This window comes from Fistularia commersonii, chromosome 24 (assembly GCF_037954325.1).
Source record: "Fistularia commersonii isolate RoL2024-O1a breed Wild chromosome 24, RoL_Fcom_v1.0, whole genome shotgun sequence".
Taxonomy (NCBI): domain Eukaryota; kingdom Metazoa; phylum Chordata; class Actinopteri; order Syngnathiformes; family Fistulariidae; genus Fistularia; species Fistularia commersonii.
Window position 1 is genome coordinate 9,832,937 of NC_141307.1, and position 22,965 is coordinate 9,855,901.

The window sequence follows — 22,965 nt, forward strand, 5'->3', positions numbered from 1 at the left end:
ATTTACTTCTATCATCAAATACTTGACAAATTTTACACACTGGGATGAAGGCCTGCCATCATCCCAGTGTGGGACTGTTTACGGATTGTAACAAATTTTCTTGTGCGGACAAATTTCACTGTGATTCGGGCAACTGCTACTTCAAGATGTTATCCACCAGTCTGAGGAGCATGACTTTGGCCGCGACTTGCCGGCAACTGCAAGTAGTGAAATGCCACGGCTGTTGCCACAGATGGACTTGTCGCCTTTGCCTTTGTAGCCGGTGATGACGGTTATGTCCCTCCACTGTTGAGGGACTGTTTCTTGCTACAATAAAGAGATAGAGTGCGCAGGTGCAGAGGTAGCCTCCATCTTTGAAGATCTCTGCAGGGATTTGTCAGGGCCAGTTACTTTGTTGTTCTTCAGCAATCATACTGCACATCTAACCTCCTCAAAGGTTGATGGGAGATCGAGGTCTTCTATATTGTGATGGTCATGTAACTCATCCAACACTTAGGGGTCTTTTGGGCTGGTTCAGGAGGGTTTCGAAGTGTTCCTCCCATCTGTTGATGAGCTTTTGGTTTTATCGTCTAACCCCTCCTGGTGTTTTCTGCTCTGGTGGGCGATGGATTGGCCGACTGCCTCATATAGCCTGAAGCTGACGGGAGACCATTTAGCATCAATGGAGACATCTGTATGCAGCAAAGACTTAATCATTTTCAGGTTTCCAGCCCGAGAACAGCGAAGATTGTCCCGATCGATAGGGTTTTCAAGCCGGGCACAGTCAAGCCTCCTCTTCCTAGAACTCTGAGGGCAGATGGCGGGGTGTATTTTAACATGGAGTTTGGTTATAATTAGTCTGTCCAGCACTCTGCACCTCTCAGGCAAAATGTCTTTTATATCAGAATGTCTCACAATGACATAGTCCAACAAGTGCTAATGTTTGGAGCGTGGGTGCATCCAGGATGTTTTGTGTTTATTTTTGAGCTGGAAGAGGTCGTTTGTGACGGTCAAGTCATGCTCAGCACAGAGACTTAACAGCAGCAGGCCATTGGGGTTGACTTGACTGATGCCGTGACTCCCAATTACTCTCTTACACACCTTGCTGTCCTTCCCCACTCTGACACTGAAACCACCCAACAAGAAGACCTTGTCCTCCTCGGGTGTGTGAAGAGGAACCTCATCTAATGTTCGTTAAAAGTGGTCCTTCACATCATCCTTCGATGGAAGAGGCGGGACATAAAGACTCACAAGGGTGGCAGATCGCTTCTTGGACAGAGGGATCCTCAGTGACACAAGCCTTTCACTTATGCCAATTGGTGTTTCTGGGAGTCTTGGTAGAAGTGTGATTTTATTTATTTATTTCTATGCTAATACTGTCTACCTGTTGGGTTTCCCTTCCAGAAGAAGGTGTAACCCTCCCCTGCTTCCTACAGGGTACCTTCATCTAGGGACCTGATTTCACTAAGAGCAGCGATGTCAACATTGTAGTGGTTAAGTTCTGCTGCAATGAGTGCAGTTCTCCTCTGTGGCCTGTCACCGACTCCCATCAGTGTCCAGGAGGGTTTGTATGATCCATGTTGCCAGTTTAAGAGGGATTATTTTCTTCTGTTTATTTTGACCGTTTGGTGGACTGTCCCGATAAGTGCGGTTCCCAATCCAGGATGTTCTGAGTGGACAATTTTTAGGCAACCTTTTCTAGGCTTCTCCCCAATCGAGGTAAGCAGTGTGGCCCCTAAATAAGGCTGCCTAAACTGACAGGGGTCTGTCAGGAGCAGCTGCCACTCAACCCCAGCTAATAACGACCATAGATTCCTCTTTACGCTGTACACTTCAGACTTCAGGTTCTCCTTGTAGTCCTGCCACCTGCAGAGGAGTACAGGAGCGTGGTGGACAGGTTTGTGGAGTGGTGTGGACTGAACCACCTGCAGCTTAATGTGTGTAAGACAAAGGAGCTCGTGGTGGATTTCAGGAAACAAAGGACCCACCTGAATCTGGTCACCATCAGGGGTACAGAAGTGGACATTGTGGACACCTACAAGTACCTGGGTGTCCACTTCGACAATAAACTGGACCTTGAACACCAACGTCATCTTCAAGAAGGGTCAGAGCCGCCTGTTCTTCCTCAGGAGGCTCAGATCTTTCAACGTCTGCAGGACCATGCTGCAGATGTTTTACCACTCGGTGGTGTCCAGCATCATCTTCTACGCTGTTGTGTGCTGGGGCAGCAGGCTCAAGACAGCTGGCGCCAACAGACTCAATAAGCTCATAAGAAGAGCTGGATCTGTCCTGGGAGTGGAGCTGGAGTCTGTTGTGCAGGTAACAGAGAGGAGGATGATGAGGAAGCTCCTCAGCATCATGGACAACGTCCATCACCCCCTGCATGCCACACTGACATCCTGTCAGAGCTCTTTCATTCGTACATTGATACCACCAAGGAGCTCCACTGAACGCCACAGGAGGTCTTTCCTACCTGTGGCTATCAGACTTTTTAATTCCTCGTCCTTCAGCCGAAGGGAATATTCAAATGTTTGTACTTTTTAGACCTTAAAACACTTGATAGCCTTAACTTGACACTTTATATTTTATTGTATTTCTTATTCTCCCTCCATCCTACTACTATCTATTATTGTTATGTTTTGCTTGAAACTCTGGCACAACAATTTCCTTCGGGATAAATAAAGTTGTTCTTATCTTATCTTAGATAGCCCTGTGCCGCTGGTGTACAGGGTTCTGACTTGGAGCTTCCAGCGCATTCAGACCTTCTCCCATCACCAGATACCCCATTGCCACCAGACCTCCACCATTTCAGGTTGCTGGTCTCACCGAGGCAGAGGTGGATACCTGTGCAGGGAGATTGCCTCTTGGGGTGTACATGTTCCAGCAGCTCTTCTCCACTGCAGGAGGGCGTAATCTGGTGACAAAGAAGGCCCAAGACGACGGGCACTCCCTAACAGTTGGAGGGGCTGCTGGAACTCCAGTTTTCAGAAGTATTGCCTATTGTGTGCCACCAGCACGATGCTTTTCTGTCAGGGTGTGCTCCCTTTGCCTTTTTGTCCTCCCAGACTCACCCACAAGGCAGTGAGTGAATCACTGTCAATCAAGAATCAAGATTTAATTGTCATTGTCCGGGCAAAATGAAACTCTGCAGTGCGAGCTCAGAGCTCCGGCCCGGAGCATGTTCAGGTTTTTTGGAAAAAAATGAAATATATAGACAAACAAGTTATTTACATAGTGTGTAAATAACAGTAATAAACATTGGTAGCCGGGGGACTCGGGCGCGCTGTGTGTGTCCATGCCACCATCTTCGCGATACCATGTGGCAGGAGAAGACTGATGTATGAGTTGGTTTTTCATCCGTCCCTAAGGCGAGGACTAGAGGCAGTTCTGAAAGCAAGAGGTAGCAAGTGGACAGGAAGTAGGAATGCGCTTTCCCTCTAACTACTGCACTAGGCATATCAAACACCTTGTGTTCAGAGAGCACACACACATGTGTGATGGTTAACGCTGTTGTAATAAACCAAATAATATTACTTTGGAAATAAAAGCTTGTCTGTCCTCTCTTCTGTTTGCTCAGTATATATACTGGGCATGGTGTGTGTGTTTTGCTGACTCATCTGGCTTGTGTGTGACTGTCTCAACAGCAATCACCTGACACAATCCCGGGACCAAGCACTGGACCTACTGTACACAAAGTAAGTACAAACATACACATACAGAAATAAAGCAAAGAAAATATAATCTCTTCAATTTTGCTGATATCACAGGTGAAATTACCTCTGTTTTTTTTTCCAAGCCTGTATTACCAAAGGTGCAAACTGAAATACAGTCAGAGATAATGAAGCTTTGCAAATATCGTCTTTAAGTTATGATTTAGTTATGATTTTGTTGATGCTTCCAATTTCACTTGCAATTTTCTTTGTTTCATCGTTAAAAATGTAATACAAAACATCATATGTCAAGCAGAATGGCTTTGACAGAGGTACATCTAAAATTGAATTTTGAGGTGTTAAAAAATGTATTACAAAACAAAATTTGTCAAGCAGGATTGCAGTGACAGTGGGGTTTTCATTCACAGGAAATAAAGGGGGTGTTTCTAAAACTGAGGGTTCAATTTGGATCTCACAGTATCAGTTTTTTCCATGAGATTTGTCTTAAAATATTGTGTAAGATTAATTTACCTTAATTTGGGAAGGCTGGGCCAGTCTACATTATATATCATCAGAAGTAACTATATATACCTATACTCTAAATATGTTTAATAAATGAAAATGTATAAAATACCTTTTTAATTCTTCTCATGGTAGTCATTTGTCAATCATGTAAGCTAGAGTGATTGTAGGTCAGGGTCGGCAACCTGCGGCTCTCTCATCCTTACACTGCGGCTCGGAGTGGCTTGGGAAAGTATTTAATTGAAGTGTATTTTATTTGTGTCAGTTCCTTTTTTTAATTTTAGTTCTAAATTGGAAGATTATTGTGATCTTGAAATGTTGAAATGAAATTATATTTATTATTTTTTTGACACTCAAAATAAACGTCACACTCACAGAAGCCAGTATACCTGCAAGCCGATATAGCCCCGATTTGCAGATGCTGTGCGCAGAAGTTCAGGAGCAGAAGTCCCATTAACCTGGTGAAATAAATATGTATGAAGATATTTTGCAAATATTTATTTTTTATATTGTTTACTGACACAATAATTTTTTTTTTAAATTTATTTTTAAAATTCAGGTCAAGGCTCCGCTGCCTGCTATGAAAGCCCAAAGGTCAAAATGTTAAAATTGTTTTCATTACATAAATAAAATTTAATTTTCTCTGTAGCACTACAGAGCACTCTGTGGATTTTACAAGCAACACACTACACACTTGTTTATACAAAGTGAACAGGTAATAAAAACCAATATATACAGTGGTACCTTTGTTTTAGACGTCAAAAAGTAATTGCGGCTCCCAGTGTTTTCTTTCCGTGTAAACCGGGTCCAGATGGTTCTTTGGGGGTTAAAAGTTGCTGTTCCAGGTTATAAAGAAATGGCTCTATATCTATATAAAGTCAAACCTTCCCACAGTGAATGCTTCCTTACTTATGGGTAAAAATTAGCTTTACTGAAGAGTTATTCATTGCCCACTGTAGCCACTTAAATTCTCAGCAGTCCTTCTCGTATCCGGAAACTTTTTGTTATCTTTATTTATTGTTTGACATTAAGAATATGGTCTGTCTATTTTTGTGATAGTCTTGCACCCAGAGTTTTCCATGTGCAGGGCAGGCATTGAGGAATGCCTTCTTGTCCCATGGACCTTATCCAGCGAAGGACAAGATACACTTGGCCAGAATCATACGGTACGTGTGTCTGTGTTTATATCTATCAGTTTCCGTCTGTATGCCAGAATCAATATGTCCAGTGAAGAATAAGCATTAAAGAGCTTCTTTCTTATTAGCTGGTCAAGTCTGTGTACACTGAAAGTGTGTGTGTGTGTGTGCTATTTTTACAGGCGGAGCTATGTAGGTGTGGAGCTGGTGCAGTGGCTTTGTGAGCAGTGTGTGTATGTTCACTGTCGGACCACTGCTGTGCGTGTCTGGCAGGTGTTACTTGAGCTGGGAGTCCTTCTGTCTGGTAAGTCCTATCACACACTCTTCTTGACTCACGCTTTGCTGCTGGGTTTCCTCTAAATATGTGTAGTAATAATTCAAAATACATTTAATACTAAAGTTTAATCATTCATGAATACGTTATATTCAGGATTTTTTAACATGCGTGTGTGTGTGTGTGTCCTTTCTCTAGTGGACCAGAGAGTGCTGTTCTCAGATTCTAATTCTTACTATCAGTTCAGCTTTGAGGAGTGTGACTTGACCTCCTGTGAGTTTCGTTCCAATGAGGCTGAGTGGCCAGAAGCTGTTAGGCTGTTACTACAGCTTGCCCCCTATGTCCAGTTTAGATCCGGAGGCTGGCCCAACAACCCGTAAGTATCCACTTCAGCTTGATTACACAACTTTTGGAGGGAAGTTTACACCTGCTGAGAGAAATAATTTGCCATTCAAACCTCTTTTCTAAAAGTGCTTAGAAATGCCGTATTAAACAGTCCCTGAAAAATGTTCATGTGAGTGTAACGGACCATTATATTTGATATTTCAAAATGTCTCACAGCAATAGAAATCCCTTAAAGGGGTCTTAACATTTGTTTTCATTCTAAATTGAATAAACAACAGTGGGCACAAGGGCACAAACAACTAATAGGTGACACAAATTTATCTGTCGCCATTAGCATGATCACATCTCTGTGAGGAGATGTGATCAGTAGATACAGGACAAGATGTTGTAATCATTATTGCCTGAACACACAATAGACACTCGTAAAACGAAGCCTGAATTTAGGAGCTTATCTTCAGCAGTGTATCCAAATCAGCCTCAGGGCATTACTGGCCAGTGTCTCCCCGAGCAGGCCTCGGCAGGGCAGGGAGCAGTGTCTCCCTGAGCTGGTCCCATGCCCAGATAAATGCAGAGGGTTGTGTCAGGAAGGGCATAAAACTTTTGCCAAACCCAAACATGCAAATGAATCATAATAACCAGATCATACCGGATCGGTCAAGGCCCGAGTTAACAACGACCACCAATGGTATCGATGACCTTCAGGGAACCAATGGAAACTGGACTACTGTAGGTCAAAGAAGGAGAGGAGGAAGGCGTGTTAGTAAGCAGAGAGAGAAGAGGAAAGGCAAGAGTCTGGGACTGGGAGTAGGGACTTTGAATATTGGGAATATGACAGGAAAAGGTAGAGAGTTGGTCGACATGATGCAGAGAAGGAAAGTGACTATACTGTGTGTCCAGGAGACCAGGTGGAAAGGTTGTAAGGCGAGAAGCTTAGGAGCAGGCTATAAGTTGTACTGTCATGGTACTGACAAGAAGAGAGATGGAGTATGATGAGAGATGAGATGAGAACAACTTTATTTATCCCGAAGGAAATTGTTGTGCCAGAAATAAAATCTAAATGCCCTCTGCGATCTTCTCCCTCAGCTCAGTCTGCACCTTCTTCAGCTCCACTTTGTCTCTGCTCCTGAATGCCGCCTTCTTCCTGTTCAGCGTGGCCTTAATGTCCTTAGTCACCCAGGGTTTGTTATTTGTGAAACAACGCACTGTCTTGGTGGGGATGATGATGTCCGTGCAGAAGTTCACATAGGAGTTATCTTGAAGGAAGAGTTTGTTAGTAATGTTCTAGAGGTGAAAAGAATGTCAAATAGACTTATGAGTATGAAACTGGAAATTGAAGGTGCGATGCTCAATGTTATTAGTGGCTCTGCCCCGCAGGTGGGATGTGAGTTTGATGAGAAGAAGTTCTGGAATGAGTTAGATGAAGTGCTTAGAATATCCCCAGAGATGAGAGAGTGGTAATTGGTGCAGACTTCAATGGACATGTTGCTGAAGGCAATAGAGGGGATGAAGAAGTGATGGGCAGATTTGGTATCCAGGATAGGAATGCAGAGGGACAGACGGTGGTAGATTTTGCAAAAAGGATGGAAATGGCTGTAGTGAACACCATTTTCCAGAAAAAACAGGAACATAGGGTAACTTATAAGAGTGGGGGTAGGAACACGCAGGTAGACTACATCTTGTATGGACAAGGTAACCTGAAAGAGATAATTGACTGCAGAGTAGTTGTCGGTGAGAGTGTAGCCAGACAACATAGGATGGTGGTTTGCAGGATGACTCTGGTGACAAGGATGATCAAGAGGACAAAGGCAAAGCAGAAGAAAAAGTGGTGGAAGCTGAAAAGGGAGGAGTGTTGTATGGTTTTCAGGGAGGAGTTGAGAAAGGGTCTGGGTGGTCTGGGAGAACTTCCAGATGATTGGACAACAACAGCTAGTGTTATCAGGGAGACAGGTAGAAGAGTACTTGGTGTGTGATCTGGAAGGAAAGTAGATAAGGAGAGTTGGTGGTGGAATGAGGAAGTGCAGGAGAAATAAACAGATAAAGTGGTTAGCAAAGAAGTGGGACACTGAGAGGACTGAAGAGAACAGACAAGAGTGCAGGGAGATACAACGTAAGGTAAAGATAGAGGTAGTAAAGGCAAAACAAAGGGTGCACGATGACCTCTATGCTCGGCTGGATACATAAGGAAGGAGAGAATGATCTGTACAGTTTGGCGAAACAGAGCGATGAAGATGGAAAGGATGTACAACAGGTCTGGGTGATTAAGGGTAGCGAGGGAAATGTATTGACAGATGCTAAAAGAGTGGTGGGAAGATGGAAAGAGTACTCTGAAGAGCTGATGAATGAGAAAAATGAAAGAGAGGCAAGGGTAGAGGAGGTGACTTTTGTAGACAACAAAGTAGAAGAGATTAGCAAAAGTGAAGTGAGGAAGGCATTGAGGAGGATGAAGAGTGGAAAAGCAGTTGGTCCTGATGATATACCTGTGGAGGTGTGGAAGTGTCTAGGAGGGGCAGCGATAGACTTTCTGACTAGATTATACAACAGGATCTTAGAGAGTGAGAAGATGCCTGAAGAATGGAGATGAAGTGTGATGGTGCCTATTTTTAAGAATAAAGGGGATGTGCAGACTTGCGGCAACTATAGAGGGATAAAGGGGATGAGCCACACAGTGAAGTTATGGGAAAAAGTAGTAGAAACTAGACTGAGAGCAGAAGTCAGCATTTGTGAACCGCAGTATGACTTCATGCCTAGAAAGAGTACTGTAGATGTAGTATTTGCTTTAAGAATGCTAATAGTGAAGTACAGAAAAGGCCAGAGGGAGCTGCATTGTGTTTTTGTAGACCTAGAAAAAGCATATGACAGGGTGACAAGAGAGAAGCTCTGGTGTTGTATGAGGAAATCTAGAGTGGCAGAGAAGTATGTCAGTGCAGGTGAAGGACTGGTGCAGGACAAATATGCTAGCTGTGAGACAGTGGTATGAGATGAGGTTAGACAGGAATCCCCATGGACCATGATGTTTGCAGATGACATTGTGATCTGTAGTGAGAGCAGAAAACAGGTAGAGGAAAATCTAGAGAGTTGGAGGTATGCTCTGGAAAGGAGAGGAATGAAAGGTAGTCGCAGCAAGACAGAATATAAGTGTGTGAGTGAGAGGAACACAAGTGGAACGGTGAGGCTCCAGGGAGTGGAGATCAAGAAGCTGGAGGATTTCAGGTACTTAGGGTCAACAGTCCAGAGCAATGGAGAGTGTGGAAAAGAGGTGAAGAGACGTGTTCAAGCAGGTTGGAATTGGTGGAGAAAAGTGTCAGGGCTACTATGTGATAGAAGACTATCAGCCAGAATGAAAGGAAAAGTGTACAAGACAGTGGTGAGACCAGCGATGATGTATGGCCTAGAAACAGTTACAATGACCAAAAGATAGGAGGCAGAACTAGAGGTCGCAGAGATGAAGATGTTGAGGTTCTCTTTGGGAGTGACCAGGATGGATAGGATCAGGAATGAGTCTATCAGAGGAACAGCACGTTAGATGTTTTGGAGAGAAGGTCAGAGAAGCCAGACTGAGATGGTTCGGTCATGTACAGAGGAGGGATAGAGAATATATCTGTATACGGATGCTGGAATTGGAGCTGCCGGGCAAGAGGTCTCGAGGAAGACCAAAGAGAAGATTTATGGATGTAGTGAGAGAAGATATGAAGGTAGATGGTGTAAGAGAGGAGGATACAGAGAATAGGGTTAGATGGAGAAAGTTGATTCTCTGTGGTGACCCATGAAGGGAAAAGCAGAAAGAAGAAGATCTTCAGCAGGGTACCTACGTTTCCTCAGATGTTTTGGCCTCAAAACTATACACCTCAACAATTGTGATGGCAATTTCTGTAGGAAACACCAGCTGGGAGCTGATGTCTGCCCTCATTTTCCAGTCACGGTCCAGGCCCAACTGGCCGTGTTTGGTGGGATTGGAGCCGCTTATAGTCGCCTTGGTTCCTTCACACATGAATGTTGTCCATATTGTTTCAGATGTAGCTGCTGGAAGAGAATTGATGGTTGCTATATCTCTACCAGGGTGACCATGAAGATGTTAAGGACTTGGTTGTGACGCTGTATGTAGCATCCTTGGGTGCGGCTGCTTTTGTACACAGTGAGAATGTGCCAAAGGGAGGCTGGTGAGGACCAAAAGACATATGTTGGATAATCACTAAACAACTACTGAAGATTGGTTGGTAATGAAGAACATTGTACATGGCCCTGATGGTGAGGCGTAGTTGTCCCATTTTCATGGCCCAATGTTCTTTCAGCTGATCCTCCTATTCTTTATGTTGTCCCACCATGTCCACTGCCCCTATTTACCAATGGACACTGTCTTGGCCCACCGTGCAGCCTCTGCCTGATGACGAGCTTTCTCCACCACCAATTTCCTGCGCTTGGGTGCAGTGGTCTTGCACGAGCCTGGTTTGTTAGGAGTCAGTCCAAAGCTGCCTCTTCCTTGCTAAACATGTCTCATGATGTAAACATGTCTGAGAGCCATTGTAGCTACCTCAACTGCCCTTGCTGGTGTCCGTTTGCACCCGGTTTTTAATGTTGGTGTATTTTCCTGTACTGCTATATCCCTGGATTCCATCAGCGTCATGTGTAGTATTATTTTAACGCACGTGATATCCTTCGTGTGACTGGATAGCAGCAACTTGAGTACCTCATCTCCATAGAGACCTATGGTGGTAAGACATCGTGGCACTCTGAGCCACCTCTTGATGCAACCAGTGACTCCACTTTCCAACTTCTCTACCATAGAGATAGGGAGCTCATCAACTGCAAGAGGGCACCATATCCCGGGTTGGAGGCCAAACTGCAGGCATCATGCTTTCAGCTTTCCCGGAAGCTGGGTTTTGTCAATGGTCTGCAAGCCCCAGCTGCTATAGCTGTACCAAAGTAAATGGAAATGCATTCACAAAATGTACTGCATATATCAATTTTAAAATGTAGGTAATGCAAGCTCCTAATTATTCATTTTGTTTTTTGGTTACTGGATACTTGTGGATTCATTGCCGTAAAGCTTGAGCCATAATTTATGAAACTCTGAGAACCGGGTCTTGGATTTGATCAAAATTATAATACCGGTACCCACATACATTCATAAATTTTATTTAAATACATTTTTTAGTTTGGAAAATTTTGGCTTCAGCTTCTACACACATTAAAGCTGTAAAATGCACAGTTTCTTGACCCTTTAAAGTACAGAAAGACAGATCTGTCTTTATATTCATATAGTCCAGAATAAAAAAATAAATGGCCTTTTCCACTGCTGGGAATGTAAAACATGAAAAATGTAACTATAGCTAACTAAAAGCCATAACCTAACATACAGATTTGACTTCAAACCTGTATGGCCTATTTTAGTAGAAATCTAGCATTAGTATTATCTTCCTAATAGCAGGTTATTTCAACCATGGTAACCATTGACTTACTACATTAAGCATCTCAATTAACCCAAAAGGAAATGAACACCCTCAATTGCAGTAACGATCAGACACACAGGTCAACATATTCAAGATATGTCACTTAAAATGAAAGGGAAAATAAAGTGAATACATAGTTTTGTAGTTATCAAAATCTTGCTACTCAATCAGTCCTTTAGCAAGTAAATGCAACTTAGTAAGTGAAAGCAAAGCTATCTCTTCTTACGACAGTGTTGAGATCCACTCTCGATTGACAGTTAGAAAAACTGTACTATTGGCTTTGCAGTTCAAAATCTACATTCTCCTCAAGCAAGAACAGAAGAATAGGGAGGTTCTCCTACCAATGTCACATCCTGTTGAGTCGAGGCTGTTATTTTGGTGGCTCGCCATCAAGCATTCATATGCATGCACGGGTCACATGGGCTCCACAGTTCACCGTTTATCCAGCAATACGGTCCTGAGTAGGAAAATGTTCAAAGTAACCAAAGTTGGTCAACATCAACAGAACATTCAATAAAACACTTTGACTAAATATCAGAAATACTTAATGTCCGTTCCTTTCTTTGTTCACTGACTCGATCAACTCAACAGCCTGATATCTATATTGTGGAGTGTTTTTTTTTGTTTGTTTTTTCGTAACTTCTGGAACAAAATCGCTATCAGCATTATGATTGGTTGATGGATCTACCACTTCTTTAAGTAACAGTACTATCAAACCAAATGAAAATTAATTCACTGACAATATGAAATGATATTTTAATACCATTTATTGAATTTAGACCTTTTTATATCACTAATATAACTTTTTTTTTTTTAAATGGTGAAATTCTACCCAATATTTTCTCTTATATCTTCTTCTTCTTTTGGCTTTTCCCTTCAGGGGTCGCCACAGCGAGTCAACTTTCTCCATCCTACCCTATTCTCTCTATCCTCCTCTCTCACAACAACTACCTTCATATCCGCTCACACCATGTCCATAAATCTTCTCTTCTTTGGTCTTCCTCGAGACCTCTTGCCTGGCAGCTCCAATTCCAACATCCGTCTAACAATATATTCTCTATCTCTCCTCTGTACATGACCGAACCATCTCAGTCTGGCTTCTCTGACCTTCTCTCCAAAACATCTAACATGTGCTGTTCCTCTGATAGATTCATTCCTGATCCTCTCCATCCTGGTCACTCCCAAATACCAATTACCACTCTCTCATCCCTGGGGATATTCTGCATCACTTCATCTAACTCATTCCAGAACCTCTCTTTCTCCTCAAATTCACATCCCACCTGCAGGGCATATCCACTAACAACATTGAGCATCACACCTTCAATTTCCAGTTTCAGACTCATAAGTCTATCTGACATTATTTTCAACTCCATAACATTCCTAACAAACTCCTCCTTCAAGATAACTCCTACTCCATTTCTCTTCTTGTCAGTACCATAATAGTACAACTTAAAGCCTGCTCCTAAGCTTCTAGCCTTACTACCTTTCCACCTGGTCTCCTGGACACACAGTATATCCATCTTCCTTCTCTGCATCATGTCGACCAGCTCTCTACCTTTTCCTGTCATAGTCCCGATATTCAAAGTCCCTACTCTCAGTCCCAGACTCTTGCCTTTCCTCTTCTCTCTCTGCTTCCGAAAACGCCCTCCTTCTCATCTTCTTGTTCTTCGACCCACAGTAGCCCAATTCCCACTGGTACCCTGTAGGTCATCAGTACCAATGGCGGTCGTTGTTTATCCGGTCCTCGACCGATGTGGTTATGGTTATGGTTGACTGGCGTGTTTGGTTTTGGCAAAAGTTTTACACCGGATGCCCTTCCTGATGGAACTCTCTACATCTATCCAGGCTTGGGACCGGCTCAGGGAGACACTGCTCCGTGTCCCCCCAAGGCAACCTTGGGGGGACACGGGCCAGTGCCACCCTGAGGCTGCATTTGTCAAAACTCTAAAAGTACTGTACTATATTCATGGAGAAAGACCACAGTATACAGGTATGGGTCCCTTTAAGCCGATTCCACATTTTAAGGAAAAAACGCATAAGGGGGAGAAAAAATATTCACGCGTTAGGGTCGCAGTGGCCAATGTGAAGATCTGACTTTAACATTGTGTGTCTTTTCAAGATCCCAGGAGGAATCTGAAAGCAATCAAGACATATGTAGTGAGATTCTTCAAATGAAAGCTCTGGAGAGGTTAACCTCAACGGTTAGTCTGTGGTGTTGTGTGTATCTGAGTGTTGGTTGAAGCATATTTTGAATACTATTTGATGATATATCTAACAGCTCTTTTACTTTCCTATCAACAAGGTACAAAATGAGTTGGCAGCTGCTCTGGCAAGAAAGACACGCAAAACCTGTGAGTATACATGTCAATTTACTTATTTTGTTTTTGAATAATAAAAACTTAAGTAACTGTGAGTGTAACATGCTATGTTTATTTTTGGTTTTAGTATCGGAGCAGGAGTCTGAGATCGAAGAAATAAACCAGCAAGAGATTTGCACCCCACGCCAGGAAAGCAGCCCTGTAAACACACACAGTCCTATTGTTTGGTCTACCCAAAGACAAAACTATTCCTCTACTGTCTCGTAGCTCTTTTACGTTAATATGCAGTATAGACTCCATAATGTTTTATTTATCTATATATATACACACGCACACACACACACACACACACACACACACACACACACACACACACGCGCGTTATTGGCAGGCAACAAGTGAAAATTTTAATCAAGATGTTTTCCATGATTGATGGCATGGTTATCCACCAAAGTCAATAATTAACTCCAAAATAGTGTATTGCATTCTTTTATTTTAGAATGACTGCTAGTTTGACAAGTGCCATAACATCTTCTTTTCAGGGCTTAGCCAAAGGGACAAGGTGGCTTGAACCCAGTCGCACGACAACTTTATCATCCTATCTGGCCTGCAAATACTTAAAACCAATCAGGTGCTTTTTAGCAGCTGTCTACCCTTTCAACAGTTGAAGTTATCAAATTTAATTTAAACTCTTAAATGTATGTAGTCAGATGAAACATCTACTTTTCACTATCAAGGCATTAGCTAACATTTTATCAAATTTGATATAGAAAAACAAATTATCCTCAGAGTCCAGAGCACTAATCATACCATTATAATGGTTAATTTTCAAACAGCAGCAAGGTTCATAAAGGTTCATAAACATTCATAAATCTGTTGTTAATCTGTGTTCATGGGATGATAATGTATTAACTCGCCGAGCCCGAATACATTTTTTTCTGATTGTTTTAACTCCAGATAATATCAGGAGGAGCCACATACAATCACACCAACTTGCATAACTAATCGTAAACTCACTTTTCTCAGATACATCTGAGCTATGTTACAGCCCAATATGAGATGGATGTTTCTTGATTTTACTCAACTGCTTCGTATAGTTGTGTGTATATGTGTATAGTGTTTGTATGTATATATGTATATACACACACACATATATATATATATACATGCACACACATATATATACATATACAGATAATTAGATATGTAGCACATACACACACACATATATACAGTAAATTCAGATTCTGTTTTCATCATATCCTTGATCTGTGAGCTGAGATATATGTTCATGCCTACCATATCACAGCTCGGCGGGATGTGCATGTTGCAGGAGACTGTTGGCTGTGTAGGAGGACGAGATGTGAGGACCGTGTGTGGTCGTGAGGAGTTTAAAAGCCAACTGGGATTTGAAGCCGTACAGCGTTTGGCTAAAGATGGCTGTCGACTGCTACAGAACCACAACTACCAGCTGCCTGACAGGAACCAGACTGTGAGTCGATGTTGTCATAATGATATCCCTTCCATTTAATAATGAGTAATGGCAGTTGTCATGTGTCTAATCCAGGGGTCGGCAACCCGCGGCTCTTCCATCTTTACACTGCGGCTCTGAGTGGCTTGGGAAAATAAATTATAAATATTTAATTGAAGTATATTTCATTTGTGTTAATTCCTTTTTTTAACTTTTAGTTCTAAGTTGGAAGATTATTGTGATCTTGAAATATTAAATAAAATTATATTTATTATTTTTCGCCGCTCAAAATAACGTCACGCTTGCGGAAGCCGGTATACCCGCCAGCCGGTAAGGTCCCGATTTGCAGATGCTGTGCGCAGAAGTTCAGGAGCAGAGGTCCCATAAACCAGGTAAAATAGATATTTATGAAGATATTTTGCAAATATTTATTTTTTATTGTTTACTGACACAGTGATTTTTTTTTTTTCCCCGATTTATTTTTAAAATTCAGGTCAAGGCTCCGCTAAACGCTCTGAAAGCCCAAAGCTCAAAATGAGTTCATTACATAAATAAAATGTAAATTTCTCTGTAATACTTTGTGAATTTCAGAAGCAACACACTACACACTTATTTATACAAAGTGTAAAGGCAATAAAAAGAAATATATACAGTGGTTCCTTTATTTTAGACGTCAAAAAGTAATTGCGGCTCCCAGTGTTCTCTTTCCTGAGGAAACCGGGTCCAAATGGCTCTTTGGGCGTTACGGGTTGCCGACCCCTGGTCTAGTCTCATAATTTCTTGGAAAATCACTATTTGCAATGCTACCTCCGGTCAATGTTCCTGATGGATTTGTTTGAGGGATGGTACTTATCATGACTATAATATTTTTTGTTTCTTTCAATCAATAGCTAAATACTTCCCAGCATGCCCTGATACATTTATACAACATGTCTGTGGAGGTTCTCGGTCATCCAGGTCATGGTGATTGTTGTTGGAATCTTCTTCTTGTGGCGACTGGACTAGAATTTCTTAACTCAAAGATGTTTCACCCCTCATCCGAGAGGCTTCTTCAGTCCTCGGCTTACCCTGCCTCTTGCGCAGTAACAGCTAGGATAGGCTCCAGTAGATAGCAGTAGATAATGAATGAATGATGAGGCCGTTAGTGACATGTCAGACTTTATAATCTGGCTCAAGTTTACACTTGAGGGGAGCAACGGAAGTGATTTGAGTTGACTTTCACTCCAAATTTCACACAAATGTGTCTGTGTGTGTGTTCCCCTGAGCTGGCCGTCACCCAAGCTTACCTAGCCATCATATATCCCTCTCCACATCATACGCTCGAGTGCTAAGTTGCATAAAAGCAGAGTTTAATGTTGCTCTTGAATTTTCATTTAAGAAAAAATTTGATTGGATGGTACTATTTTTAGAGAAACAAGACAAATAGTGTCAGATGACATGGCTTCAGTGCTAACCAAAGGTCTGACCTTCTCTGTGAGGCCTAATAAGATACTGGTAGTGGACCCGGCTATGTGTACAGAATCGGTGAGAGGGTATCTGGCTGAAGCTTTAGCCCCTGAAGTAAGAGGACAGCCAACAGCTGTTTCTAAAACACTTTCATAAATACAGGTTATGCATTCCAACTTATAAATTTTGCGATAAAAATGCATTTGCTGGTCGGCCTTAGCACAGACCTTATCCATGTCTGCCTCAAATGTCAGGTGTTTGTCAGTGATGGTACCCAGGTATGTGTACTCTTGTATACTTTCTACTGCCTGGCCATGAATAAAAACAAGAGAGTTTGTTAAAGGTGTCTTCTTAAAATTATTTCCTTAGTTTCAGAAACATTGAATTCTAAGAATTGAGTACACCAGCCAATAAAATCCCTCATCAGTGGACTGTAATTGGCATCCTTGTTATTGAGGAGCGACTCAATTACAGTCATCTGCTAACCTGAGCATTTGTTTTTTCGCATGCTGACTTTGGCGCTCATTTGTGTATAAAATGTTTTACAATTTGAATAGGCAATTGTAAGGCTTAGGTGTAGAGTGTGTGAAACAAAAGCTAAATGTGAGATCACTTGGGTTGTTGCTCAGACCGGGGCCTGGTTTTGGTTATGGATCTCTCCGGGTGATTTGAATAATGCAGATTGATCTTCTTTGTGTGCGTTGATCTGTCTTGGGATGGATCTCATCATGGTGTCGTATGTGGGCCAAAGGTTATGTCTAAGACCCTTGCCTCTGTAGAGAATTAGATGGAAGACAGGAAACAAACATAAAGACATCGTGGTGAGGTGAGTCCCCTGCATTTGTAAATTCGTTCCCCCTAACAACACTCACTTTAACACAACAACCCCATTCAACCTGTATCTGCAAAACAACTTACTCGTTAACATGGCAAGCCACCTCAACATCGATCAACGCCCAACCCATTAGTTGTTTTACCGAAAACTCCCCACGGTCTGGTAGAACTGAAGAAGCCTCTTGGATGAGAGGTGAAAATATCCTCAAGAGAAGAAATCAACCAGTTGCTGCAACAAGATTTGATCAGGACTTCTTGAAACATCTGATTTAAAGTCTGCCTTTTGATTTAAAACTCAACACATCAGTGTAATGCTCAGTGACCCCTGTGATTAGCACTCCTACCTTACAGCTTGATTTCATATTGGGCGTCTTGGGTGAAGTCCTGTGAATTTCTCCCCTAGTGTGGTTGGTTTTTTTCCATGTTTGTTGGTTACTTCCCACAGTGAGTAAACTTGCAGTTGCTTAATTCCTAATTGCATGGCTGTGGTAGTGGACTGCTAAGGAGTAGTTGCCTGACCTTTGTTGCACTATATTTGGATTCATATTTTCCTACATTCAAAGTGAGGGGAGGATGGTGCGGCGTCTGCAGAGATGCTGACTGTCGTGGTGAAGAAGGAGCTGAACCAAAAGGCGAAGCTCTCAATTTACCAATCGATCTACGTTCCCACCCTCACCTTTGGTCACGAGTTGTGGACAGTGACCAAGAGAAGGAGGTCTCGTATACAAGCGGCTGAAATGAGTTTCCTCCGCAGGGTGGCCGGACTCTCCCTTAGAGATCGGGTGAGAAGTTCGGTCATCCAGGAGATTTTTGGAGTAGAGCCGCTGCTCCTCCTCATAGAGAGGTGTCAGATGAGGTGGCTCGGGCATCTGGTAAGCATTCCTCCTGGATGCCTCCTGGGGGGAGGTATTCCGGACATGTCCATATGGGAGGAGACTGCAGGTAAGACCCAGGACACACTGGAGAGTCTATGTCTCCAGTCTGGCCTCGGGGTCCCACCAGAGGAGCTGGACCATGTGGCAGTGGAGAGGGAGGTCCTCGCCTCACTGCTCCAGCTGCTGCCCCCGCGACCGACTCTGAATAAGCAGAAGAAGATGGATGGATGAATGGATAGATTTGACTACAATCAGTTTAAACATAGAAAAAATGAAAGCCAATACAGAACATAGGGAACAGACATTTCTACACAGACTTCTTCTTTCGGCTTTTCCCTTCATGGGTCACCACAGAGAATCAACTTTCTCCATCTAACCCTATTCTCTGTATCCTCCTCTCTCACGCCATCTACCTTCATATCTTCTCTCACTACGTCCATAAATCTTCTCTTTGGTCTTCCTCGAGACCTCTTGCCCGGCAGCTCCAATTCTAGCATCCGTATACAGATATATTCTCTATCCCTCCTCTGTACATGACCCAACCATCTCAGTCTGGCTTCTCTGACCTTCTCTCCAAAACATCTAACATGTGCTGTTCCTCTGATAGACTCATTCCTGATCCTATCCATCCTGGTCACTCCCAAAGAGAGCCTCAACATCTTCATCTCTGCAACCTCTAGTTCTGCTTGCTGTCTTTTGGTCATTGTAACAGTTCCTAGGCCATACATCATCGCTGGTCTCACCACTGTCTTGTACATCTTTCCTTTAATTCTGGCTGATAGTCTTCTATCACATAGTATTCCTGACACTTTTCTCCACCCATTCCAACCTGCTTGGACGCGTCTCTTCACCTCTTTTAACCATTGATAAAAAAGCAGCTGATTCCTGAAAGGTTTTTCCTGTGGAGGGATGCCTTTTCAGCACTGTTTTAATTGTTTTAGAGCTCTGTTTCCTCTTAATGTCCCTGCTTTTTCTTTGATCTCCCTTCCCATTAACTCTTCCCCTTGAGGTGTTTTTTCTTTAAATTGTACTCCTTTTGTCCATATGGAACTTTGCTTCCTTTCACTGCCACATCTGTGGCAGATGAACTCGTTGTGCATCTTAAGAACAGGTTATAATTCAATGTCAGCCCCCCTTTTCCCATCATTTTCTTTGGGTTTTTTTGCTCTTTTGGCTTCTCATTTAGTTTTTTTTCCTTTCCTTTCCTTTACTTTTGCTTTGTTCTTGCTTGTTTTTTTTTTAAGAAACACAAAGCACATTGAATATCCACCTGTGTTAACATCATAACAATCTGTACATATGTTAATTGTCATGTGATTGTTTGCTAAATTTGAAAGGGTGTCAGAAAAACAAGGATCGTAAAGCTGGACCGGTGACTGACTGTAGGCCCAACAAGAATACCATGATGGTGATGTAGCTGACAATATTCATTTTTGGAGACCTTGAAGTGTAGAAAAAGATTAAGTGTATTACAAGGTTACAGGTTTAACAAGTGGAACCTAAAACATACTCTGATCAGCCATAACATTAAAGCAATTTCGTACGGGATTAATAAAGTTGTTCTTATTCTTATTCTTAAAGGGGCCATGCTATACGATGGGGAGCTCCTTTTTGCCTTGAGATACTGTACTTATCGGCCACTGAGGCTGTGAATGTATTTTGTAATATCTGGCACCATGTCATCAGTAGCGGATCCCTGAAACTATTGTTATTAGGGTTCCGTTGATCACGCTTGTTTGGCCTGCACATTCCTAAATTATCAATTGCACCGATATCTGGGAAGTTAAAAGATAACTTAAACAAAATGACAACTTAAACATGTCATCATCTTTCTCTTACTTCTAATACTCCTTTTATTCTATACATACTACTTTTATCGGGGCAGCTTGTCGCAGAAGGTAGAGCGATTGTCCTTGGAACCAAATGTTTCTGGTTGTTTTCCTGCCTCTTCTAAGTAAATCGAAGTGTTGTTGAGCAAGACTCTGAACCCCTAACTGTTTCACCTGTCGCTGATAGACGGCAGCCAACTGCTCATAGTGCATCCATGATGGCTTAAATGCAGAGAAGGAATTTTCCCATGAGCGATTAATAAATTATAATTATACTATGGCTGAATAGTGTACATACATACTGTAAGTATGGGGACTTAATCTGATGGTCAAGGCAGTATGTTAATGTGTTATTCAATAATTGAATGAACTCCCATGCTACCCTGACTAGAGTTGTAGTAGTGTCTCATTTAAAAAAAGATTGCTGGAAAAATGCACAAATCATGAATCTTAAAAAAGGCTGAGTCAAATAAATTGTAATCCAAAAAAAGGGGGTGTAGGTTTCTCTGTTTTGTTCAGCCGACAACATGTTTACTTTGCTAAAAGGGAAAGACTGAAAGATTATTTTGGTAAAGGAAAATTTTTCATGCATAAGTAGATTTGTTGCGTAGGAGTAGGTGTTGATATCCCTTGATAAAAGCATACCTAAGGCACTGATGAGACTCTGTGGGGTTCAAGTGAGCGATGGCTTCCTTCAGGTTGTCAAGTGAGCACCGTCCTTCATAAATGTTTCACTGATTGGCCCATGACATCTCAAAAGGGTTCAGCAGTGAATCCCAGCGTCCCAGGTTCACTCCCTAGATGCCATCAGCTCACTTGAAGGCCAAAGTTGGATCTTTTCTCTTCAACCAAAGCCACTGGCTCCTGTTCTCAGCAGCCTTGGAGAGGTCCTTGACTGTCTGTCCTTGTACTCCCATCTCTCTGAGTAGCCTAGATGTTGAGGTGGCTATGAAACCTCTGCAGCCTACTTCCACTGAACGAACCTTAGCTTTCCAGCCTTGTCGCTGAGCATCTACATTGAGTTTAGCATATCTCAGCTTCTTCCGTTCATAGGCCTCCTCCACTGCACCCTCCCAGGGCACCGTGAGCTTTATGATGTAGATGAGCCCGAATGACGATTACCACAGAGCGAGGTCTGGCCGCAGGTTGGTGGATGCGATCTCAGCTGGGAAGCAAAGTTTCTTGCCCATGTCCGCCAGCAGCTTCCAGTCCTGTGCACTGCCGAGTTGCCCAAGGTCAGTTCTCATGGGGCAAGGCTGGCTTGCCCCTCCCGCACGAATGGAGTTGCGTGCCAACGGGGTGACGGGGGAGGAAGGGCATTCATGCTCGTCCGTCGAGTTTCCAGCACCGCTGCAAGACATTTTAGTACCTGGTTGTGCCGCCAGGTATAACAGCCTTGGGTGAGCCTGGTCTTGCATCCCACTAGGATGTGCTTCAGTGTTGCTGGACTTGAGCATAGAGGGCATGTAGGGTCTTCGCCATACCACGGGTTTAGATTTGCAGGAGAAGGTAGGACGATCGTACCTGATGGTAAAGCTAGCCCTTAAGGCCTCCATCTCCCTCAGATCTTTCCAGGAGATCATCCGCTTCTCGACGCCCTCCCACTGCCCTTGCTTCGCCTGTGACACAGCTTGTGCGCGCCTTCCTGCTTCCTCTTCCCGGCGAACTTCCTGGACCACCAGCTTGCGTCTCTGGGCTGGATTGGCTTTGCTCCAGGCTGGTGTACTAGCCCCGAGCCCAAGTCCACTCCTTTCCTCCTGAACTCGGCCCACAATGTCCCTGTGTCTGAGGGCTGCCTTTGCATGTTCAGTTGCAGCCAGCGGGGTCCACCCCCTCCCAGTTGCCAGGATGGGGGGCGCTTGGGCTACAAATGGGTTGCTCAAATCCATTAGCATCATCTCCAATCTGACTGTGGTGCACTTGTACTCCTCTGCCAGACTGGAAATGAGCAGGTATAGCATCCCTTTGCTATAGAGCCCAATGCTGCTGAAGCACCTGGGAAGGCCAAGCCACTTCCTTCCATATGAGTTGACCAGTCTCTCCAGCTTTTCTACCTTTGAGAGCGGAACTTCATAGAGGGTTAGTGGCCACAGGAGGCGTGGAAGTAGTCCGTACTGCATGCACCAGAGCTTTAGCTTGCCCAGAAGCAGGGTTCTGTCAATGTTCTCCAGGCCGCTGGCAACCTCCTTCCTGAGGCCTAGATCATGCCAATGACCTAGGCTCTTCACAGGCTTCTCAGAGACCATTGGAATGGGTTCCTTGCCAATGTAGAAGCAGTGGTCTAACAGTTTCCCCTTCACAATTGAAATGCTTCTGGTCCTGCTTGGCTTGATCTTCATGCGGGCCAGCTCGATGTTATCTCGGAGCTTGCCAAATAGCCGTATTGTGCAAGCCTTGGTTGTGGTGAGTGTTGTGAGGTCATCCATGTAGGCTCTGACTGGTGGCAGCCTCAGTCCAGGTCTTACTGGCTGTCCGTCAACCACCCACCGCGAAGCCGGTATGATGACCTCCATGGCCAAGGTGAAGGCCAGTGCGGAGATGGTGCAGCCGGCCATGATTCTCCCCTCTAGCTGTTGCCATGCTGTGGTGTACTCTGCTGTTGTCACACAGAGCTGAATGTCCTGGAAGTAGGCCTTGACAAGGGTTGTAAGAGCTGGTGGGGCGCTGAAGTAGTTGAAGGCTGTCCACAGGAGGTTGTGAGGGACTGAGCCAAAGGCGTTCGCAAGATCCAGGAACATCACATGAAGATCTGGAGTAGAACTCAAATCTTTATTGCCCTTTGTTACACTCTCGGAATTTAGTAGAAACATTACAATACTATGAAAGTCTCACACAGTTT

At 43.3% G+C, this 22,965-nt stretch overlaps 1 protein-coding gene across 2 annotated transcripts in view; it reads left to right on the plus strand.

Annotated features, from left to right (window-relative positions):
• rapgef5a (Rap guanine nucleotide exchange factor (GEF) 5a) overlaps positions 1-22,965 on the plus strand; it is a 54,901-nt gene that overhangs the window by 7,724 nt on the left and 24,212 nt on the right. For both annotated transcript variants that reach the window (XM_086171408.1, XM_086171409.1), the window contains exons 2-9: positions 3,624-3,674; positions 5,211-5,317; positions 5,470-5,591; positions 5,760-5,937; positions 13,473-13,554; positions 13,656-13,704; positions 13,799-13,872; positions 15,005-15,163. In XM_086171408.1, coding sequence (XP_086027534.1) covers positions 3,624-3,674; positions 5,211-5,317; positions 5,470-5,591; positions 5,760-5,937; positions 13,473-13,554; positions 13,656-13,704; positions 13,799-13,872; positions 15,005-15,163 — 822 coding nt within the window. The remainder of the gene's footprint in view (positions 1-3,623; positions 3,675-5,210; positions 5,318-5,469; positions 5,592-5,759; positions 5,938-13,472; positions 13,555-13,655; positions 13,705-13,798; positions 13,873-15,004; positions 15,164-22,965) is intronic.